Here is a 23928-nt window from a genome sequence, read left to right on the forward strand (position 1 = left end):
TGGCAATTGCAGTAAATCCACTATACTAGTATACTTATAGTTGAACCCTACTGTCAACTATACCTTTTTTCAGTTGTGTTGCATTACCATCATTGTATTTTGTGTCTTGTCCTTCCTTTTGCGTTGTTCCTGCTCAGTTGGAGTACCTGCTGGAGCAGGAGCGCCGTCAGCGCTGTGAACTGGAGAAGGGCAGGAGGAAGCTGGAGGGTGACACCAGATCTACACAGGAGAGTCTGGGAGAGATGGAGAAGAACAGGAGCGGGCTGGAAGACCTCATCAAAAGGTCAAAGACATGCACACAAACATCGATATTACAGTATGTGAAAATATGCTTAACAAAATGGGACAGGGCTGACACAGCATTCTGAAGAAAATGTTTTAAATGATATATATATATATATATATATATATATATGTGTGTGTGTGTTGCCGAATTTTTAAACAGAATTAGCCTACTTGTTTGAGGCAGAAAAACTAAACTGTGTTTATTCAACCCATCTCCTCCCTACATTGAGCTTAGCAGTCTACTGTATATACAGTGGGCTACTACATTGCCCGACTCCCTCCTTACAACAAACATAACTAGGTCGTAATAAACTGCTTGCACAATCGACCTAAAGGTCTCTGCTTGGCGTCCCTTTTCTCTTTGATATTCTTTTGAGTTACAATAGATTATAACAGACTGGTTTCGTAAACATGAGCACGCTTTGTACAGTTCACTGAGCAACATTATGATGCATTTTCTTCTTCTACCTGAAGTTCAAATCATCTTTATTCAGTGGAATTCTCTGTAGCTTGTTATTAGTCAAGAGGCGTTGAAAGATGAGTAAACCATACCCTCCTGTCAGTGATCATAAGGGGAAAACACCAACATAAACATAGACATTTTCAGGTACACTTTCAACTGCCAACTCTGATATAGGCTTTAAAGTTACCTCATAAATAACAAAAGAAAAAAAACCCACTGTCAAATGATTTTCATGAGATTTCCTCTCGTAGTATTAGAAATCATGCATGTGACAGCAGATCTTATCACTCCTGACGGATGTTTCATTGAAATGACAGCGGCTGTGATCACATATTAACCCCAGGAAAGAGACAAAATCATGGGCTTCAAAAAGTTCTTGACATTTCTGATGTAATGCTCCTGTCCTGGGGGAGAAGAGGAGGGCATTGAGGCTACAATATGTAATATCTGCCCCACAGTCCAGTTATCTCCACTTTGAGATGAACAGCCCCCCCCAGGCATTCAATAAAAGCCTGACATGTTGCTATCCGCCCTCAGTAATATGAGAGCAAATGGAATAATTCACTGTACTCTACCTTGCAGCGATAATCAACTGAACCAGCACACACACACATGCACACACGCACACGCACACGCACACGCACACGCACACGCACACGCACAGGCACACGCACACTGATGACTGAATATACTATCTCCAGTATGAGGTTAAAACTTGTTCTCATTGGCATTAGTATTTGTGTGACCCTATTTTTCTGAGCATTATAAAGCGAGTGACTCAACTTGTTGCTAAGGTGCTGTGTTTTCCAAATACGTTTTATTGGGATAGAATATGAAGTCAGGTGCTCCGAACTAAATAAGCTTTATACACATTGTGGTTTTATCAAAACACCTGTTGCCAAAGTATACAGAGTGCATTAAGGAAATAATGAATACATAAATAATTGTGCTATACACACAGACATAGCAACCACCCACCCCCCATCCCATCCTTGGGCAACCCCCTAGCAACCTGAAAAGCCTGGAATTAAAACTTTATATGGTAATTAGGTTTTTCAAAGAAATCAGTGTCATAACAGAAATAAAACAATTGTTGAGAAACTGAAATGTGTTCAAATAATAGTGGAGGAAAATGTTTTAGTCAGCAAATCAAGCACGAGAATAAGTCGACTAAACTACTGACCAGTAACGTCGTAATGTCTTTTCCCTTAAGTAAGTAAAGTCTGGGTCCCAGAAAAGAGAGAAAAGAAAGAGAAGAAAAACAAAACAAGGGAAAACAACTGTAGGCTATTCATAAGAAAGGTGGCTAGCTATTAGTAAACTCCTACAACAGTTAGCTAGCAGCTACTATTAGAGCATACATTAGAACACAATCTACTGATGACCCATGACTGTTATACACAATCATTTAAAAATGTGTAGATTTATTGTCTCTTTACATGTACTTTTAAAGTCGACTAGAGTACGTTTAGCTACAGCTGTAGCTGGTGTTTCACCTGGTGACTACTAGAGCTGTGATGGGTCAGCTTGGGCTGCTTGTGTTTCCTTTGGGCTTCCTGTTATCATAGTTTGGATTAAATATTGGACTAGTTAAAGTTGTCTGTGAAGTGACTTATAACATTCCAGTTTTTGAACTGGTTGTATTTGGGTTTTTTTCAGTGGTTATACTGTATGAATGTAGAGCTTAATATGTGTTTCTCTCTGAAGGAAGGACCTGGAGATCAGCAGTACCAGCTCCAAGCTAGAAGCAGAAGAGGCCCTCAACATTGGACTACAGAGACAGAGCAAGGAGCTGCAGGTCAGACCCTTTCATATGTGACACATACAGTGAGGTGCAGTTAACATTGTATGCAGCGAGTTTGTATGACTTCAGAACAGCCTGACATATATATATAGATATAGTCATATATATATTTAGACATCCTTAGAAAGTTATGTCCATTGGATTAGGGTTAATGCAAGTAAGGTCTCATTGATGTGTGTTTTAGGACTATAATGGAGCTCTAAGGCACACTCACAATTATAATCAGGTTAAGGGCATACTCCGGTTTCTTAAACACCATGTAAACACCATACCCTGGGTAAAACCGGAGTTCTCATACCCCGGTTAACATATCTAGATAACTCCTTAAGTAACCAGAGTTCTCGGGCACGTAAACGCTTACCCAGATTATTATCGTGTTTCTCGTCCCTGCATGTACCGGGGTTATAACTCCCCCCTCCCGACTCCGAGGCGGTGGCTTTTGACCTGGAAATAGAATAAACCAGGAAACGTTGTCGAAAACAACGTGAAAAAAAACATAATACAACAATAACAGAGCGTTACCTTTAAAGTGAGAGAGGGTTTCGCTATTACCACCAAGATGACACGTTTCTGTCGTAATTCTGTCCAAAAGTCAAAAGGTGAACCAGAAAAAAGCCACATTCCGCTCAGCTGTGTGTTGGCGGAGTGCCACCTACTGTACCGGAGGAAGAGTTACTTCCGTCATTTTCCCATTCAACCCCTGCTCATGTATACAAGGGGAACTTTTCAGGTTACTGATGTGCATGTAAACACACTGACTGTAAGAGATCAGACTTTGGATCAACACATCACTTGTCAGAAGGACTCACTGTTAGTTGAAACTGTTTGTAGAATGCACAAAGTCTTTCCCTTTTTGATTGATTGTCATCTACCAGGACTGGTATGTGCCTTCCATCTGCAGCCTCTAATTTGAGAGATGTGAACATTTTCAGAAAGGTTTGCAGTTACTTATGTTGCATCCAATACCAGCACCTTGATGAAGTACTGCTCAACCTGCAGAGGGCTTTCAAGAATATTCAATTCAAATCATCAGGAGCACTTATCGTTATGTTCTGAAGATATATTGGACACAACAGTTCCATAGAAAAAACCCAAAAGTAATACATGGAGTGACACTGCAAGGTTTTCTTTTGTTTAAAACACTGAAACAGAAAGGATTTATAATATTTGGGTGTCCTAAAAAGACATGCAGGGAGCTCAGCTGTGTCTCACAGTTGAGCGTTGAGATGCATTCCTGCCTTTCAACATAGCTGCTGGACTCTGCCCCGTGATTGGAGCAGTCGCTTCACAGCTCCATGCCTGTCAGGAGATGGTTAAAACATACCTCCTACGCCCAAACTGATAACCATCTCCTGCTTCCCTCTGAGGGTGTTACTAAGAGCAGTTGGAGATAACTGCAGCTATTCTTTTTGCTTTTACAGTTGTTAAGTCAGATGTGTGGTTCTCTGATTTTTTTTTGTCTTTAGCTGAGACAAAAACAGGGAACAAAGGGTGTGTTAGTGGGTTTCCAATAATTCCACTATGAGTTTAGTAATTGAGAGGACCTGTTAATCGCAATGTAGTACTGCAGTTCCATAAAGATGGAACACTCACAATAGATCAAAGAAATGGTCCAAATTGAAGCGGATATCCTTGTGTGGGTCAAGTTTTATGGATCCAATATCTCCAAGTCAATAGTGTCCTTAGATACCCTCCCTAAAAACAGCAGGGCTACCCCAGAGCCACAGAAAACAACTGTTTGCACTCACTGTCCTCATGTGGAGTGAATTGAGCTTCATGTGTTAAATTGGTTGGAGTTTTCCCCACCACCGATTGCAGTAGTAACCACACAGATTATAAACATCATTTTTGGTGTGTCTAGTGGAAAATCACAGCAATAACCGCGCTCCACCAAAGATGTTGCCATTTAAAGGAGCTTCACTCAACAGTCAGACGATCAGAGAGCAGCAAACAACTTTTTTCTATGTAAAGATATAGTGGAGTAATGGCGTCTGATCCTTAAGAGCCACAGAGAGATAGTGCAATTATTCAGAGTACAGTTCCTTTAAAACGCCATCTTCAGGATTACACCACAGATTCTCTATAAACCTTTTTAATGGAATTCCATTGCTAGGCAACAGCCTTGCTCCTTGTTAAGTTCCTGCCAGCTGATGTCATTCACATTCCCTGCAACAGGAAATCAATTAGGACACATTTCGAATGTTAATGTTTACATCTTTGAAAAGGTCCGTACTAAAGTGAAAGCATGAATAGCACATGTCAATGGACACCAATGGTTACCACTTCCTGTCTCCTAAATGGGCGCAACCTTGTTTGAAAGTGCGGTGAACGTCATGTGGCTGGATGAAAAGTTACATTTGCATCATTTATTTATATTTTCTTTTGCTAACATTAGATATTTACACCATTATCATATATCATTACAAAACTTAGTTCTTATAGGCTTTCATGAACCTTAGTTGACGTTAGCTTAGCTGTGTTCCCAGAATCCGCGAGAGTTTGTTGCTGAGACAGAAACAGGTCTCAAACAGAGTTGATTTTCTCCTGATTCTGCCGTCTGAAAAATGCCATTTGAGTATCAGAATGTTCTGGAGATATGTGGCTTGTGAAAAATGGGTCCAATATTTACTTCAGTGACTGACGGGCAAAGGGATTGGTCACATGTGTTCACCGTGACGAACCACACGTGACACAGAAAGAGGAAATTACTCACTTCTAATCCATGTTCTCTGATTACACTTTTGAAAGGCCTGTTAGTATATAATTACTGTATAATTAAGATTAGGAAAGCATTGCTTGTTTGGAATATATTGGTTTCAGTCATAGACTGCATATACAGCTTGACAGTTACCTGGACAGGAAATCAAAGTACACAGCAACATTTTTCCCAAAGATGGTTTTTATTATTTAGGGCAGGTTTTCTTTTTATCATGCTGATGTTTGTTCCAGGGTTGGGATGAAACATGGTGATTGGCAGCTTTGATTTATTCGCAATTGGTCCGGTGGGTGTGTGGACGGGACTTTGATACCACCCAACCCGACTCTGGCTCCAAAATTACACCTGGCGGCGCCAATGTCCAAGATATTTTGGCTTCACTTTAGTACAGTGAGAGGAAGTGGAGATGTGCTGTACATCTTTATATACAGTCTATGTTTTCAGTAACCTGTTTGCTCTAGTCTTTAGTCTGCTCTTGTACAGAGCCCTGGAAAGACAGTGAAGTTTATACTGACGCTTTTCCTGTGAATCTTACTGTCAAGATAGAATCAAGCCAGTCTGAGAGCCTTTATCTGTGTCACTGGTGCATGTTGCAGATAATGTGTTTTGTCTGTGATGAGATGAGATGAAAGTCTGCTGGGACTGTGTGTGAGAACAAGGCACATTGGAGCCTGATGTTTCCTCCAGAGGTTTGTTCGAGGAAAAATAAAGAGTGCCTTTGTCCTTGATTGGACGGGTGAAAGGCGATCCGTGTGTCTTTGAAGGTAGGCGTGTTTTCACTGTAGCTTTGGCATTCTCCCTATATCACAATGAGGCCATTATAAGCGTGTGCCTGCATGTTACAGACTTTTCTGCAGGTGGACGGACAGCCCAGCTGACTGCACAGCCCATCTCTTCCGTCGCCCACTCCAGCCTGGTTGTGACGTACTATAAAGGTCGCATGAATACGTCCACAAACTTGAGCTGAATCAGAGATGGCTTTGTGTATCTCCAATGATGAAGCATCCTCTCCCTCTCCAGTGTGCTGTTTTCTAAAGCAGTTGGCTTTAAGGGAGTTGAGTGGGGGTCGCAGTCCTGATTTCTAACAACAGCCCCGTGCTCTGTTTTACTACATGGCTGTAAAGCAGTTAAACTCTGCTGTAAAGAGTCATCACAATCTGAGAAGATAAAGCCCAGAGTTCTGGTCTGATCGGTTTATGGCTTTGTCCCTGCTCTTGCTCCCCTTCTGCTTTCTTTGTGTTTTTGTTCTAGAAACCCCTTTACTACAGGAAACAACAACAACATAACAACAGCAACAACCTCTGAGCTAGCACGCTACATTTAGCTCGTCTGTATCGAATCTGAGATTTCAGTTGCAGAAAAACAACTTGTGAACACCTGGCATAAGGCCAGTCTCCATCTGCAGGACTCTCATAGCTGCTGTTGATGTATTTTCTGACACGACAATCGTCGGCCTGAGTTGATCTGTGACATTTTCCACTGGCGGTGTAATGCACCAGTGATACTGACTATGACTTTCCACAAGAGCGACATACAGCTGGCAAATCATCTGTGGTTCCTAAATCAATATTTGAGTCCTGTGCAGCTTTTTTAAATTTGTTTTTGCGTGTCCAATTATTCTGTTTAAACCAAGTTGTCTACACAGTTGCAGATATGGATCAGGCTACTTAATATTATTAGTATTATAGTAATTGTAGAAATAGATTCCAGCGGTGGCTGTGTATGATTTTTTCAGACTCGTTTTATCTAAACATTTCCAATAAGTCCAGAGCGTTATTTCTGTCAAAGCATAATGTTGCTAAAAGCCTATAGGCACGCTTATTACAGTAATTTTTTATAGACTGCTGCGGGAATGAGTCCTAAAAAAGAAAATCCTCAAAATGGTGTTCATTTGTGAGATAAATCTCAAAGGAATCCAGATCTGTTTTCCCCCGTTCCCCAGACTGTATGTGTGGGGTAGACCAGACCCTTCTCCAGCTCTGGAGCATGGTGTTGCAAAGCGAGACTAGTTCATACCAGATGTTTTAGAGGAGGTGTTAGAGGACTTCTGCTTCCCCCTCAAACAAATGTAGGTGAATGCGATTTTGTGTAAGGCAATAAATTCACATGATTCTCATTGTCTCTGCATATCCATCTGGGAACTCTCATTTGGAGATCTTTTGGGAAGGGGCGAAAATACTGGTTGCTGATTGGATAAACTATCTGTCTATAACCAACATACGGGCCAAATCAGCCAATCAGATCAACCAAGCAATTGACGTACAAACAGCGCCAAGGCAAAGCTCAGAAAGTAAACAACATGTCAGTAAAGGATATTTGCCATTTGTGTAACGTGAATTTACGGATCAAAGGCCAAATTTCAGGAGCCCGGTCCATATTCAACAGAAGGAATCAGAGAAAAAAAGAGTTAGTTAGCAGCTTGCTCCATAACTGCTCATCTCATCCAAAAAAGCCGCCATGTTGTTTACACAGAACGGTCGCTTCTTGCTTTGTCACACTTAAACCCACCTCAAAACCAACGCTTATTGGCATTCGCTCCAAATTTTCTCTGTTGCATGTTACCAGACTGATCTGAGAGTAAAACACAATGGAGCTCAGAGATCAGGATGGGATCACGAGGCTAGGACACTACAGGTGGAATTTTAGTAGATATCACCATGAAACATCCACAGATTACTTGTAGAAAAACTTTTCTGAATTTGTATGATATAATTATACAATCATTGACATTTCCAGAACAGAAATATGAACATTGAATAAAGTCGGGATCAATCATTTTGTCTGCAGGCTTTACCAGAGGGATTTCTTTTCAATGTTTTTAGGGATAAAATGTTTAAAGGGCTATGAATGATAACTGAACAAATGGCCGATGGCTGTAGACCATGACCCTTAATAGTGGGGTTAAGACCTACTCTATATGAGATAATTTGTGTTAGGTTTTGACACAACAGATAAAATTGACTTGAATTGAAAATTGAATTCAAACCTTCAGAATATAGATGAAACTGGAAAGTGTTGCATATGTAAATAAGGAAGTGGAGATTTCTGGCTCAGTGAGGAAAAAAACATTTTGAGAAAACCTTTAAAGAAGAAGAAGACATGTTTCCGTATTCCCAGAGGGGAAATTCATATTTTTTACTCTGTTTTTTTTAACATGTTGCACACATGGAAATACACACATGCAAACAGGACAATACACATGAATCATCTGGAGAGATGTCCTCTTCAGCTACCAGCTACATTTGAACTCAGATATCACCATGAAACTCCACCAGTTGATTACTAACATTAAGACAATAAAGTTTTCTGAAATATATTATGTTTAGATATGTAAATGAAGCATTATCTAATGCTAACATTTTAGTAAAATAAAAAACCCAAAAAGAAGACTTAAAAGGGAAAAATAGTACATTCAATTCAATTCAATTCAATTCAATTTTATTTATAGTGTCAAATCATAACAAAAGTTATCTCAGGACACTTTACAGAGTAGGTAAAGACCACACTCAATGACTTATTTATGATTTACATAGACCCAACAATTCCTCTGTAGAGTACAGTGGCAACGAAAACCTTCCCTATAACAGGCAGGAACGTCAGACAGACCCAGCTCTGTGGAGGACGGACATCTGTCTGCACCGGTTGGGGAGGAAGAAAAGGAGAGAGAAAGAGAGAAAAGACACACAGATGGACAGGGAGAGATAGACAGACACACTTCCAGAGATGCAAGCAAAGCCTAACAGTAACTATAATATTTATAGTAATGTGAATATGACGTATATGTTAAGGCAGTTAATACAACAGAATAGTAGAAACAAGCACAGCTAAGGTGACAGAATATGAAAATGATAATAATTATGGTGGCAAACATGATCAATGATGAGTAGTGGCAATAGCAGCTACAATACAGCTACAAATTTTATAGTTTATTAAACTAGTGATAGTATATATGAGTAACAGTGACAATAGCAGCAGGAAGCGTCATGTAGGACCACGGCAGCAAGCACCACCACGATCAGCAGAGACCTGCGAGACGACAAAGCACAAACAGCTCCGGGGAAGAAGCTGAATCAGTAACATGCATTGATGGGACATGAATGATTCAGACAGAGAGGAGAGAAGCTCAGAGTATCAGGAAAAGTATTATCCCCCGGCAGACTAGGCCTATAGCAGCATCATTAAGCAGAATAAAGTCTTATCGTAAGCCCTAGCTGTAAGCTTTATCAAAAAGGAAAGTTTTAAGTTTACTCTTAAATATGGGGACAGTGTCTGCCTCCCGAATAACATTTGGGAGTTTGTTCCACAGGAGAGGAGCTTGGTAGCTGAAGGCTCTGCCTCCCATTCTACTTTTGGAGACTCTAGGATTGACGAGTAGCCCTGCATTCTCAGAGCGCAGAGATCTAGTTGGGTGATACGGTACTATGAGCTCTTTAAGATACGACGGAGCCTGACCAATAAGAGCTTTGTACGTAAGGAGAAGGATTTTAAATTCTATTCTAGATTTTACAGGTAGCCAGTGCAGAGAAGCTAATACAGGATAAATATGTTCTCTTGTATTTGTTTTAGTTAGTACACGAGCTGCAGCATTTTGGACCAACTGGAGACTCTTAACAGACTTATTGGAGCAGCCTGATAATAAGGAATTGCAATAGTCCAGCCTAGAAGTAACAAATGCATGAACAAGTTTCTCTGCATCTTTCTGAGACACAATGTTCCTAATTTTTGCAATATTACGCAGGTGAAAATATGCAGTCCTTGTTGTTAGTTTTATGTGAGAATCGAAGGACATATCCTGATCAAAAATAACACCCAGATTCCTTACTGTGGTGCTGGAGGACAACACTACATCATCCAGAGTAACAATATCTTTAGCTATTGAATTTCGGAGGCCTTTGGGGCCAAGTACAATAATTTCAGTTTTGTCTGAGTTTAACATCAGGAAATTGCAGGTCATCCAGCTTTTTATTTCCTTAATGCACATTTGAAGTTTATCTAACTGATGGGTTTCTTCTGGTTTGATCGACAAATATAATTGTGTATCATCAGCATAACAATGAAAATGTATGGAGTGCTTCCTTATAATATTTCCTAAGGGAAGCATATATAAGGTGAAAAGAATCAGTCCAAGGACAGAACCCTGTGGGACTCCGTGACTAACTTTAGTGTGCATGGAGGATTTGTCATTAACATGTACAAACTGAGATCTATCTGATAAATATGACTTAAACCAGCTCAGTGCGGTTCCTTTAATGCCGATCAGATGCTCTAGTCTGTGTAGCAGGATGTGATGGTCAATAGTGTTGAAGGCAGCACTAAGATCTAGTAAGACAAGTACAGAGACAAGTCCTTTGTCTGAAGCTATTAGAAGGTCGTTAGTAATTTTCACCAGTGCTGTCTCAGTGCTATGATTTGCTCTAAATCCTGACTGGAAATCCTCAAATAACTCATTATTATGTAAAAAGTCACACAACTGATTGGCAACTAATTTCTCGAGGATCTTAGAGAGAAAAGGAAGGTTAGATATAGGTCTATAGTTGGCTAGTACCTCAGGATCAAGACTGGGCTTTTTAAGAAAATGATGCGCCTGCAGTGTCTCCCCTTAACTGATTATTATTCTATTTGGAATTAACACAACAAGCTGTAAGCACAACACTGACATTGACTTATATTGCAGCACAAAATCTCTACAAAAGTGAAAATTATTTTACATTGTTTAAGCTGTTCCATCCTACAACAGAAATTTGTTGGATTGAACGTATTTATATTTGGACTGAACCATATACTGTATAAAAGAAATGGATGTAGCCTCTACGTCGAGGTCCGTTCTCTCAACTTGATCCAATCGTCCTCGCCTACGGGAGTCACAGTCTTGTCAGACTTTGACTCCTCCTCATTTCCTCTTACCAAAAAAGGACATGTATGTGACGTTGGGGGGAGGGTGATATGTCCATCTGGCTGACGTTTACCTCCGAGGAGAAGTGAGGGCCAGGGGCTAGCTGTCACTCAAGAGGCCACGCCCCCAAACTATTCATAAACTTAAACCCCCAATAAAATAAAAACTAGTCTGGTACAAAAAAGTCACCCCCCTCAGTGTTGTCATGGAGATATGACCTAAACATACAGACTAGAATGTTTTTAAAACAGGTTTAATTATGCTGTCAAAACAGCCCGTTTAACTGACATTTTTGGCACTTCTGTATTGAATCAACCAGGAAGTCGCTGTGGATGGGGCTTGGTTTGAATATGCAAATTAAGCATTATCTACCGTTTACATTTTAGTAAAATAAAAACCTAAACATGGATTTGCATTAACCAGTTTGAAAGAAGACATGAGAAGGAAGCAAAATAGTAAATAAAAAAGGATGTTTTGCCTGCAGTGTCTCCCCTAAATTAGTTTTGTTCTATTTGGAATTAACACAAAAAGCTGTAAGCACAACAGTGACCTCAACCTCTATGGCAGCACAAAATCTCCACAACTGTGCAAATTCTTTTACATTGTTCATCCTGTTCCACCCTACAACAACAATATGTAGGCGTGAACGTACTTAAATTTGAACTAAACGTGTTCATTTGAAAGAAAAGTTCAAATATTTTGAGAAATACTTGGCTCTGCATGGCTCTGACCAGGTCAACAGGACCTGTCATCACCTGGCCATTCAAACAAGCACGACTTTTACTGTTGGATGCTGCACACTTCCATCTGAAGGCATTTAAAAGAACAAAGCAGCAGATTCCAGCCCAGTCTCAGGGATCTGAATAATGCGAGCATGTGTGGACAGTATGGTGGACTGACATCGGCAGGGGGTCTATTATGTCGCGTCTGGTGCAGAGGCAGGACTTGAAATTGTTTGCCTTTTGTTTTCCCTGCCGACTGACACGGGGGTGCTCACAGGATATAACTGCCCACGCCGCTGTACATCCCCTCAGATACGAGAGAGGAGACATCAGCTATGAGGCCACATCTGATTGCAATTTATGGACAATTATTATGGTTTCAGAGTGCAGTGGAAAAAAAGAAAGCTTAAACCTTAAGCACATACAATTATGCAGATCAAACCCTGCAACCATTCTCAGCAGTGAAGGGCTAATTGTGTTATTTCCCCACACGACTCGTCGCTAGAGAAGCTAGCGTGGGATCATTTAGAAGGGAATGAATTTAATTTAGAAAAGTGCACAGAATGATTGTATAAACTCTTTCTGCTACAGATAAGTAGTCCACTTTGCATCTATCCATGTAGTCTGTCTCAGGCATCTTACCACTGTTAGTACACTATGTTTTATACAATTGTATTAGAGCCACAAAATTTATTTTGAGGCTGTGGAAAGGAGGAATTTAACAAGAAACAGATATGTGAGTAGGGAGACACAAAAAGGCTGTGCATGCATAGGGGGGTGTGGACAGTAAAATGCCGGAGGGGATCAACAGTGAAGCTATGTGTGTTTGTGCGTGCGTGTGTGTCTGCCTGGTGTGTGTGTATGTGTGCGTGTGTGTGTGTGTGTGTGTGTGTGTGTGGGTGGGACGGACAGTCAGTCAGTCAGTCGGGCTGCTGCTGCCTCACCATGGCTGTTCTCTCTGCAGAGGTCCTACGCTGGCATGTGAGTTTTTATTTCACTTTTCATGTGTTTCTGTTTGCGCTTAGCTTTTAAAAAATACTTGTGAAATAGAAGAAGTTATGTCTTGTTTTATTATTGGGCTATGACATGCATGACCCCACTTTCGGGACAAACTCCCCTTGCAATGATATTGAGTCAGATATTGTAAAACTGCAAGGTAATTCCCTCTCCATGTCTGTTCATTTTGCCCTGAGTATGTGGGACTGTGGTGTTTGGGGAGCTCAGGGAGCCGTGTAGCCGGTGAGTGCTTTCACCACATCAGTAGGTGTAGGTGTTGTTGCTGTGAGTGGCCCAGAGCTACATGCCATGTCAGACACACTTCCTGACACCGAGACACAGATAAGAGCTGGAGATATCGCAGAACATGACACAACTTGGAGGGATGCAACCATGTTGGGAAACTAGCCATATATTTTTATAAGCAGTATAAAAAAAGACTTTGGCACGGAATGAGTGGAACATAAATTTACTGTGGGTGATTTAAGAGATTATTTTCAGCCTGTTGGAACAGAATCCGAGTATAATATTGGGAGCATTTAGTCACACAAATGGCTGTATGGATATTATAACCAGTGAAGGACTACTCACATCCTTTACTTAAATTAAGTAGAATTAGAATGTTACCCTGCATTGATAAAGAATGTACTAAACAAATACATTTAAAAAAAATATGTTTATACTACAACAATTATAAATATATAAGCATTATTATTACCTAAGTTATTGTTGTCTAGATGCAGCTCATTTTAACTACTTTATAGCCTATCCTAACCATGCATGGTTTTTTCAAAAACTTTCTTTCTTTTTTTTTAATTTCAAACATGTAAAAAAAAATGATGCAAACAAAACTAAATAACAATAAAATGAAATGAATGATAAATCTATATGCAAACTTACGCATTCCTTTTTATATCTCCGAAAAGGAGGAGGGGGAAGCAACTGATCATATATTGATGTAAAATCTAATAAATTAATCACAATAACAACAAATACATGTAGTTAATTCTGTAAATATACTAAGTCTCATTCACCACTGATTGTAACCAGTGCTTTTGAGTATTGTAACCTGCATTTTTTTTGATTAGCAAGACTGAAAATAATGCATTTCTCATTTGGTTTGCAAAGCTCTAGGTGACACTTTATTATAACCCCTTATTTGGCATTTATAAGCAGTGCATAAACAGTTGATTAATGTTTATAGCATGCTATAAAGCGGTTGTAAGCATATCAAATTAAGTGTTTATTCATGTATTTTTCAACAACTATCAGTCTAACTGTGATACATCTAGAATTGTGCATAAACAGTTAATAACACCTTAATAGCAGTCATAATGAATAGCTTATTATAACACAGTTATATGTGATAAACATTTTGTTATCATACATTCATATGGTACTTTTAAACACTTTGATTAACTGTAGTACAGACGTGTGTATCACCCATGTTTTTTCTAAATAACCTGTGTATTTACCTATGTATATATTTAAAGAAGGTTCCAGTAAGTATTCATGATAGCAGCTCAACATCGAACAAAACACAAACAAAAAATATAAGAGAGATTTAGTGCATAATGGACAATTCCACTCATTTGAACAGCCACACTTTATATTCACTCCTTGATGCTGCTGGGAAAAAGAATCGCTGACTTCCAGCCAAGACTGTAACACAAAGAGAAAGCAAAAACATGACAAAAATTCCTCGAATGTCATGAAAATGACACCAATGCGTTTTGGTCCCTGTGAGCGGACATAGCAGACCCAGCCCTGGGTCAGGATACAGATAATGATGGTGGCTACAGACATTCTTTCTTTAAATTGCTACCTGAAATAAAAAGCCAGAGGCGTGCCAAATCCCTGGAGAAAGCAGAGCGTACGAAGCGGCCTCAAAACCGCACAAGTGCTGCCCTGAAATAGCAAAGTATCTGTGGAGGTGACGCCCCATTTGCTCTGTCAGAATGATATAGACTCTGTGAAACCAGGGGATAACAACTCAACTCCACATCGTCATATATCATCTTAAAGCTGAATCACTGTTATTCTTTGAGCCGTTTTACTGAAACCCGTTTCAACATCAACTTTTTTTCTCTGTCTTTAGGCGCGCATTGAAGAGCTGGAGGAGGAGCTGGAGGCGGAGCGGGCCATCAGAGCCAAGGTATGGTACACAACTATAAGGCACTGAAACATCTCCCCTCTTCCTAAATGAAACAAAGAGCAGATGAGCCTTAAATCTTGTCCGTCAGGCTGCGGGGCAGATGAGAAGATGTCGAGCAGCTCAGTGTTGTAATATTCAGGCTCTGGTGTTGAAAGAAAAAAACAGATCGCTGATCTGTTGGCAGCCGGTGGAGTACTCTGGTCACCCCTAACCATGTGCACCTGTGATAATAAACTCTGGGGGAAAGGACCTTGTGTTTGAAGTTAACATACAGGGCAACCCAAGGGGCGGAGAGGGACCCCAACATCCCTTTTCCTCCTTCTTATTTCTTATGTTTGCAATCTTTCTCTAATTCTTACACACACACACACACACACACACACACACACACACACACACTCACACACACTCACACACACACACACACACACACACACACACACACACACACACACACACACACACACACAGTGCACCTTCTGTTTCTTGTAATCCCCTTGCTTTGCTTCTAGAAGCAAATCGGAAGAGCAGGAGATTTTCTCCACCTTCCTTTTCACCACAGCAAAATTCCCAAGACCTTTGTAATGTTGAAGAGTCTCAAAACAGGCCAGGTTCATATTAAGCTAATCTACCAAGGTGGGCGCTTTAAGTGCTTGTTATTTCAAACAAGACTCTCTTAAAGCGTGTGTATTTAACACACAGAACCTGGTTGCCCCTCTTAAGATGTGCCTGCAGTTTTTTCAGGTTACAGTAGGTAAAGGCAGAAATGCAAAGGTACATATTTCACCCCGAGTGTTGAAGAGTGACAGTGGGCCCAAGGGCGCGTTTTGCACACTTCTCCCCTCTCTGGGTGGCATTCCTAATGGTGCTAGCTGGGTCTCCCCCCTTCCTCCAACCTCCTCCAAAGCCACGGAGCGATGAAAGAGGCAGGCAGAGACACGCAGGTCTTTATCTGTTCTGTAGCCTGCGTCTTCAGAGGAGCTCAAATACGACATACCTCTGCCGCAGACAGGCCCGCTATTGTTAGAGTCTGCTCCTCAGGTCGCACAGGGGAGATACAATCAGGAGATAGAGGCTGACAGACAGCACTATTTTCCACAGGATCTTCTCCCAGCTGGAATGCCAGTCGCTCTCACACACATGTACGTACAGTAGAGTGTTCTCACCCACTCTGAAGCACACACATAGTGTGCACACCAATCACTGAACAATTATCTTTGTGGCACTCAAGGCCTCCATTGAAACCCTTACCAAAGAAAGGGGAACTTTAAAGCTGCACGGATTTATATTTTTACATGATGGGTCAAATGCCTGAGTTATGTGACACGCATAGTGTTAAACCCATAGACAATTATCACCCAACTCTACTGAGCTTTTCTTTTTTAGCTTATTAGCTTATTGTTTGGGATTTTATACCAAAAACGGATCTGATTTAGCTACAATAGGCAGCTGTTTTAATTTTAAAAGTGCATTTCTCTGAAAATCTGACGCAATGTTGATGACTGCTCTGAACTCTGATTAAACTGTGAAACGAGGCAGCGCTGATCAAATATGAATCAAGATTCTTTTACTGTATTGCCCATTTCTTGCATTTTTCAGAAACATTTTATTATTATTATTATTATAGGGTACTTTACGGTAGAGTGTGTTTCCCTAAACCAGAACATGTCTTTACAGTTTGTACGGCTATTTTTATTTTTTTTAAAGATTCTTTTTTTGGAAGTTTTTCAAGCCTTTATTAGATAGGACAGACAGGTAATGGGGTGAAATGGGAGAAAGGGGGAGACATGCAGCAAAGGGAGTCGGCACGCAGGTCAGAGTCGAACCCACAGGTCGGAGTCGAACCCGCAGGTCGGAGTCGAAACCGGAGGACCTTCAGCCTCTTTACAAGGGGAGACTGCTCTACCACTGTTGCACCGGCCGCCCTGTATGGCTTTTTATTGGTACGAGATTTAATAGTTTTTATGTACAGTACCTTACCCTAAACGTACACTCACTGTACGCATATAGAAACTGGCTAGAATAATCAATACATTTATGACATATGCCTTTCCCTCAAATTGTCTGTCATAGGTACATAATTCATAAATAACATGTTCATCAAATAATAAAACCTCTTTATACAAGATGGCAATAAAACATCTGGAAACCTCTTTCTTTTTTTTTTGACTGGAGGCCCTTTAACGGCAGTCGTCCGTCCCTGAGTCACTGAGCGAGGGATGAAGTTAACCCATTGGCCGACAGTGGTCTCTCACACACACACAGTGTTTACAGATGTAAAACAGACTATATTTCATGAGTTCTTGTTCTGTTGTCATATTGCCCGATGCTGTTGTCTGCGAGCTTCCTGCCTGATGCCTTTGTGCTGGTCTGCATGTCCTCTACGTAAGGCTATAGTAGTAGTAGTGTGCTGCTGTCTTTTAATTTTTGACAGTTCTTTTTTAGGACTAAATGCAATCACCAGAAGTAAAAAGCTAACGTTAGGCTAAAAACCAACTACACCACCCACTAGCTTTCAACTGATTCACTTGTACGGCAGAAAGATGTTTGTAGATTAATTTAGCCACTTGTTAGAAACCGCCTTTTTTAAAGACACGTACAAGTTTCAAAATTCACTGATGTATTTTATGTCGTAGAACAAAACGTTGAAATCACTTCAGCCTGTGTTAACCACAGAGCTTGTTTGAGGCATCACCAAAAACCCATTCAAAAAACCCACTGACTTTGATGCAAGGGGACCAAAAGTCATAGTCACTGACTCAATCCTGGGTTTAAGGACTCATTTCTGCAGTACTCTATTGTAAATAGTAATTAGTTTTTAAACAAAGGTATAAAAAATGGGTGTTTTAATTAGGTCAGAGAGGAACCTCCATCATACTGAAGGCAGAGGACATAGATGGATACTAGAGAGTGCAAACGCAAACATCCATTGGCATGTATGCACAGCCTGAGCAGAGACACACTCCTACTCCTTCACGCTCTTGTACAAACCACGATAAATCTCCCTCTTCCTGCAGGAGACTTTGGGAGCACTGACTTTCTATTAGCATGTGAATGGGAATGAGGGGTGTTGGGTGGTGCTGATCCAGAGGAGCTGTTGACTCAGTCACTAGTGCGGAGGAGAGTGATGAGTGAACTCGGTGTTAACCCTCTGCACAGAGCCAGGTTGTAGAAACAGAGGGTGGGGCTGGGGTCGGGATGAGCTTGTGGGCCACAGCTCTTTGGAGACTGAGCTGAAGGTGTGGGGGGTGAAAGAGGAGGCCCCCAGTGAGTATCATCTGTTTTCCCTTGTTCTGCCTGAGGTGTGTTGACGGCTGTGGCTCATTGCTGCTATCAGGGAGGCCTGAGACTCCAGCTTTTACAGACCAGTCTCAACATCTACGGCTGTCTTTAAAACAGCTGTAAAAGATCGGTGTAAAAACAACAAGTGCTTTAAGCGGCAGAGCGCTGGCTGTTTGTGCGTGTAATGGCCCAGCATTATAAACTCCCTCCATGTGTGCTGTACCATGTTTGAGCTATGACGTCTTCATTGAGGAGTTTATCATGCATACATTTCTGACGCTTTATGTATTTTATTTGTTAAGCATTTCTATGCAACAAAAGCTTTATTTTAGTGCATATCATACATTTTATTATACTCAGTCAGCCAGTAGGGATTTTGAGTGTGATTCAGATGTATGTTGATGATGTGATGTTATTCCAACGTGCCTCAGACCAAACAAAAAGAATAAACAAAAAAAAAGTTGAGATTTTTTTATTTAACTTCATATTTAGTGAACATAAGGCTGTTAGAAATGCATGTTGGTCAAGCTCCAACACTTTCAAAAAAACATTTACTGCAAGCAGACAATGTGCGAAACAAAATACTGCAAATACTCAACTCAAAGAAGAGTAAATACATTTTCATTGCATAGCTATTATGAAATGTACATTTTCAGAAAGATATTTAGTCCCTTTCTCAACAATGTATTTTAGTTAATGGGAAACCTCTTTTGATAATAATTTACAATGTCCGGGTAACCTGGAGAAAGTGTGGACATTTTTGTCTAAAGTTAGCATTTAATGAACACATGGTTAGCAAAGTGATGCATTGTTGAAGGTGAACTATGTACTGTTTAGCAAATATATTTTAGATGTCTGTGAAGTTTTTATATCAATTGATATTTCACTGGTTGACATGTTAAACTTGACAGCATCAAACTACAAACACGACATGATGAGATTTAGGAAATATAAGCTTTACTGATCAACAGTTTTATTTTCTAACAATGGATCAAATGACAATGTGTGATGTGCAGTTCCTCTCTACAAGCATTGTAGCATATTTCAGTCAGCTGTTTTTGTGTTACGGCCGACAACTCGTTTTCAATGCTCTTGCCAACCTTGTTTCCAGCAGCAGCAGAAAACCATTTTACACTACCTGCCCAGCAGCAAACAGCAGACAGACACAGCTAGCAACTAGTTGTTGAACATAGTGGAGCATTTAGCAGCTAAAGAGACAGATATTTCCTTCAGGAGTTGCTAGAGACACAAACAGAGCTAAAAGAGGGTGAATATTGGGCTAAAATTCATCAGGTGGACACAAACACGCCTTCAAATCAATGAAAGTAGCCTTGTGTCATCTGCATATTACTAGGAAACTAGCTAGCTAATCTTCTAGCATGTGAGCCATAACAGCATATGTTAATGTGGTGTTTTCTGCTTGTTAAGCTGCTCCAAGCTAGCCAACCAAAGTCAATGGATGCAACTTCAAGGGCCATTAACAGCTTTGGAGGATGTTATGCAGGAGCATTAGATAACTTGAACAGGAAACGGGAGTTCACAGATAATATTTGGACTGCAGCTAACCTCTGTATTGCTCTGATTGGATACCAGCTACTCTGCTGGCCTCTGACCTCAGGAAAGACCACTTCCTTTGCTGAGCTGTCAATCATACCAATCCCCTGGTGGGTGTATATCCTGCCCTAGGAGGTTGGACTGCTTCAGGGCCAGAGTAGAAAGTCTTCTGCCAACAGTTTAATGTAGTCAAGGTGTTCATTAACACATTCATCTGACAGAGGAATTCTGAACTTATGTAGCCTATGTTGAATATTTAGATGGTTTTCTTTCACTTTTTATTAAATCCCAATGATGCTATAACTTGCTCTCTATTGGAGGGGGAATATTATTGTGAACGTGACTCCATGGATAAATTACTACACTTTACCATGACAGAAAACTCACCTGGTAATGTTGAATCATAATGAAATAAGTCTCATCATTAAGTATCAAGTTATGTACTTAGTTTTCTTGAACTGCTCTGTTTTTGGCAGGTTGAGAAGCAGAGAGCCGATCTAACCAGAGAGCTGGATGATCTCACTGACCGACTGGAGGAGGCAGGAGGGGTCACTGCCTCACAGGTAAAGTATATACAGTACATGCTAACATACTTTGTACCATTGCATTTTCAGAGCTGAACTAGATATAATTATAGAGTGAGCACCAACAAGGAAATGCATCTCTCCATGGATAAGATAGAAACATGGGAACACGTGTGTTTTTCAACGTCCAGTGTACAGAGGCAATAACAGGACAGCTTGGATGTATATGGATGTAATAATGAACTTCAACACTTTAACTGAACTTCAATTAATGTGGTGTAACCTATGCTTCATCTCATCTCATCTCATCTTCAACCTCTTATCCGGGGTCGAGTCGCCGATATGCTTACCATTTAGCAAAATAGCATCACTCAAATTTACAATGTAATATTCGTTGAACTCATTTATTTTTAGTTAAACAATTACGTGATTTGACTATTAACTTAGTCAAGGAACTGAAATGAATGAAAAAGCCTTCCACAGAACTTTAGCTAAAATGCTATACAGTGCACACAGTCTGTCCGAAATCTGCCGCAAAAGTTACATTTTTTTCAATGAACTTGAGGGAAATTCTGTGTCGAAAAATAACCATGGAAGTAGGAGTTTTGCAAATACATTGGAGATCATGGAGGTACCATTAGAATGAATGGACTTTCGGTTGACTTGTATATGATTGCAGAGCTATGTGGAAACAAGGCGTCCGGACTGGTACTGTAGCATGACTGGTACTGTAGCATGAACCATTCCATATGAATTATATCAAGACAAATGTGTCCTGTTTGAGTGTGTGAGGGAATGTCATTTTAGTTTTTACAGTTGTGACACCTTGCTGTCAAAATGCTTTTCTGTTGAATTTAGAAATCTGCCATTCAGAATTCACAATTTAGGGCATTTTGGCATTCTGATGTTGAGATTATCAATGAAAACTGAAGATGCATATCTCCAGAAAACATATTATTTGTCGAACGCGCTCTGCAAGCACTGTGCTGGACACTCTTTTCTATATCCCCAAAATAAATTGGAAGAGGCAACACCGATAAATCATCAATGGGCTCCTGCCGTTTCGATTGCATTTAATTTTACTACAAGAGGAGCTGGTACCGGGGCCAGTAGGTAAGTCTTTCAAAACGCTCTTGTTGGTACTTCGTTTTATGTGTAGGGACTCTTCTCATGCTGCTGCAGAGGTTTGGTGTTCTATTGATCAGTATTAGTGGTTTAAAAAGCTGTTTTAATGCCTTCACCACAATGCCCCAAGCTAATCAGTGTTAGTCACGTCCAGCTGTTAGTGACTCTTTGGGATTTCTCCGTTGATAGTTGATCAACGAAAAAACTGTCTCCATGGCTTATTTAATTTATATTCATGCAGAAAAAGACAGCGGGAGGATTTTGTGCCGGGATTCCACTTTAAAAACAGAACTTGACATACAGCCTGTGTGTGATTTCCAGATGGAGGTGAACAAGAAGCGAGAGGCTGAGCTGCAGCGTCTGAGGCGAGACCTGGAGGAGACCTCTATCCAGTCAGAGGCGCTGGCTGCGTCCCTGAGGAAACGGCACAGCGACGCCATGGCAGAGCTGAACGAGCAGTGCGAGGCTCTGCAGCGGACCAGGGCCAAACTGGAGAAGGAGAAGCAGAACCTGAGGATGGAGGTGGACGAGCTGTCCGCTTCTCTGGACAGTATGCAGAAAGCCAAGGTCAGAGAGTCAGGTCACTTGAAATGAGGTTTAAAATTACACAAAGTTTCATTTGCAACATTTGAACATTTTAAACTTGTGAGTGTAACGTGTGTTTGTGTTGTGCTGCAGACGTCCTCGGACAGCCAGGTGAAGAAACTGGAGGAGCAGCTGTCAGAAGCCAACAGGAGAGGAGACGACCTGCAGAGGGTCCAGACGGAGCTCAGCGTGGCCAGGAACAGACTCACAGGTGCAAAAGCGTTCACATACACTTTGGCATTCATTTGCACGAGAGATTAAAACAATTACAGGAGAAAAGAAATCACATTGTACACATTCTTTTCTTATGTATTGCTACAGAACATGGCATATGCACAGTGTGATAATCAGTGTCCTTGCATGTCCTCTCAGCTGATAACGCAGACGTGAGTCGACAGATGGAGGAGGCAGAGAGCAGAGCCAGCCAGCTGAGCCGCTCCAAGACTCTGCTCCAGAGTCAACTGGAAGAACTGAAGAAACATCTAGACGAGGAGGTCAAGGTGTGTGTGTGTGTGTGTGTGTGTGTGTGTGTGTGTGTGTGTGTGTGTGTGTGTGTGTGTGTGTGTGTGTGTGTGTGTGTGTGTGTGTGTGTGTGTGTGTGTGTGTGTGTGTGTGTGTGTGTGAGGTGTGTGTGTGTGTGTGTGTGTGTGTGTTGAACTCAGAAATGAAGATAAAAATCCCTTTGCTCTTACACTAAAAGTCTGTATTCATGCATCTCTTTGGTGTTGCTTCCAGTGTAAGCAGGCGGTCGGCAGCAGTCTGAGCTCACTGCGGCAGGAGTGCGAGGTGCTGAAGGAGCAGCTGGAAGAGGAGCAGGAGAGCAAGCAGGAGCTGCAGCGTCTCGTCTCCAAACTCAACAGCGAGGTGACGCACTGGAGGACCAAACACGAGTCCGAAGCCATCCAGCACGCAGACGAGCTGGAGGACACCAAGTACGTTGCGTTGACACTGGCGGTGCACCTGTCACATTTGACACATTGAATGTATCTCAGTGGGTTTAAAGCACATGTGTGTCACAGGAAGAAGCTGGCGACCAGGCTCCAGGAGGCCGAGGAGGCTGTGGAAGCCACCCAAGCCAAATGTTCTTCACTGGAGAAAACCAAACAGAGGTTGCAGGGAGAGGTGGAGGAGCTCTGCATGGATCTGGAGAAGGTAAGGAGAGGATACACGAGCGTTGCAGTGCCATGAACCTAGTGTTTATCTTTGAGCGTGGGTTCCCTGTCACCAGGCCAACAGCTGCGGTCAGGCTCTGGATAAGAAGCAGCGGGTCCTGGAGAAGCAGCTCGGAGACTGGAAGCAGAAGTGTGACGAGCTGGTGGCCGAGGTGGAAGGCTGCCAGAAGGAGAGCAGGCAACACGCCAGCGAGCTCTTCAAACTCAAGACGACCCACGAAGAGTCTCTGGAGCAGCTGGAGGCCTTACGCAGGGAGAACAAGGCCTACCAGGGTATGAGAGCATGCACACGAGGGGGAGGGATGAGGCCTCCAGCGGGTTTGAAATAATAGTTAAATAGTAACCGTGGTTTCATTAGACTTGTGTGTGGCTTTTTCAGAGGAGGTCACTGACCTTACAGATCAGCTCTCGGACGGAGGGAAAAGTGTCCATGAGCTCCAGAAAGCAAAGAAGAAGATCGAGATGGAGAAAGAAGAGTTGCAGGCCTCACTTGAGGAGTCTGAGGCTGCTTTGGAGGTACAAAGCTCCAGAAAATCAGCCTGTTAGCTATCTGGAGCTGGAGCACATCTTTGTTGTCAGTATGTGCTACATGCAGGGTCGGGCAGTTACTCAGTGACGTATTCTGTAATAGTATTACCAGAGGACAACTCGT

At 41.4% G+C, this 23928-nt stretch overlaps 1 protein-coding gene across 1 annotated transcript in view; it reads left to right on the forward strand.

Annotated features, from left to right (window-relative positions):
* The window catches only part of LOC310960800 (uncharacterized protein MYH16), a gene marked incomplete at its 5' end in the record, with an annotated part of 56426 nt that overhangs the window by 19745 nt on the left and 12753 nt on the right, over positions 1–23928 (forward strand). Inside the window, 11 exons of the mRNA XM_083932606.1 lie at positions 138–283; positions 2456–2546; positions 14978–15034; positions 20347–20433; positions 21841–22086; positions 22198–22315; positions 22477–22604; positions 22840–23036; positions 23124–23256; positions 23333–23549; positions 23656–23792. Of these exons, the coding sequence (XP_083788732.1) occupies positions 138–283; positions 2456–2546; positions 14978–15034; positions 20347–20433; positions 21841–22086; positions 22198–22315; positions 22477–22604; positions 22840–23036; positions 23124–23256; positions 23333–23549; positions 23656–23792 (1557 nt within the window). The remainder of the gene's footprint in view (positions 1–137; positions 284–2455; positions 2547–14977; positions 15035–20346; positions 20434–21840; positions 22087–22197; positions 22316–22476; positions 22605–22839; positions 23037–23123; positions 23257–23332; positions 23550–23655; positions 23793–23928) is intronic.

Source organism: Echiichthys vipera (genome assembly GCF_963691815.1).
Source record: "Echiichthys vipera genome assembly, chromosome: 18".
In the NCBI taxonomy this organism is placed as follows: Eukaryota; Metazoa; Chordata; class Actinopteri; order Perciformes; family Trachinidae; genus Echiichthys; species Echiichthys vipera.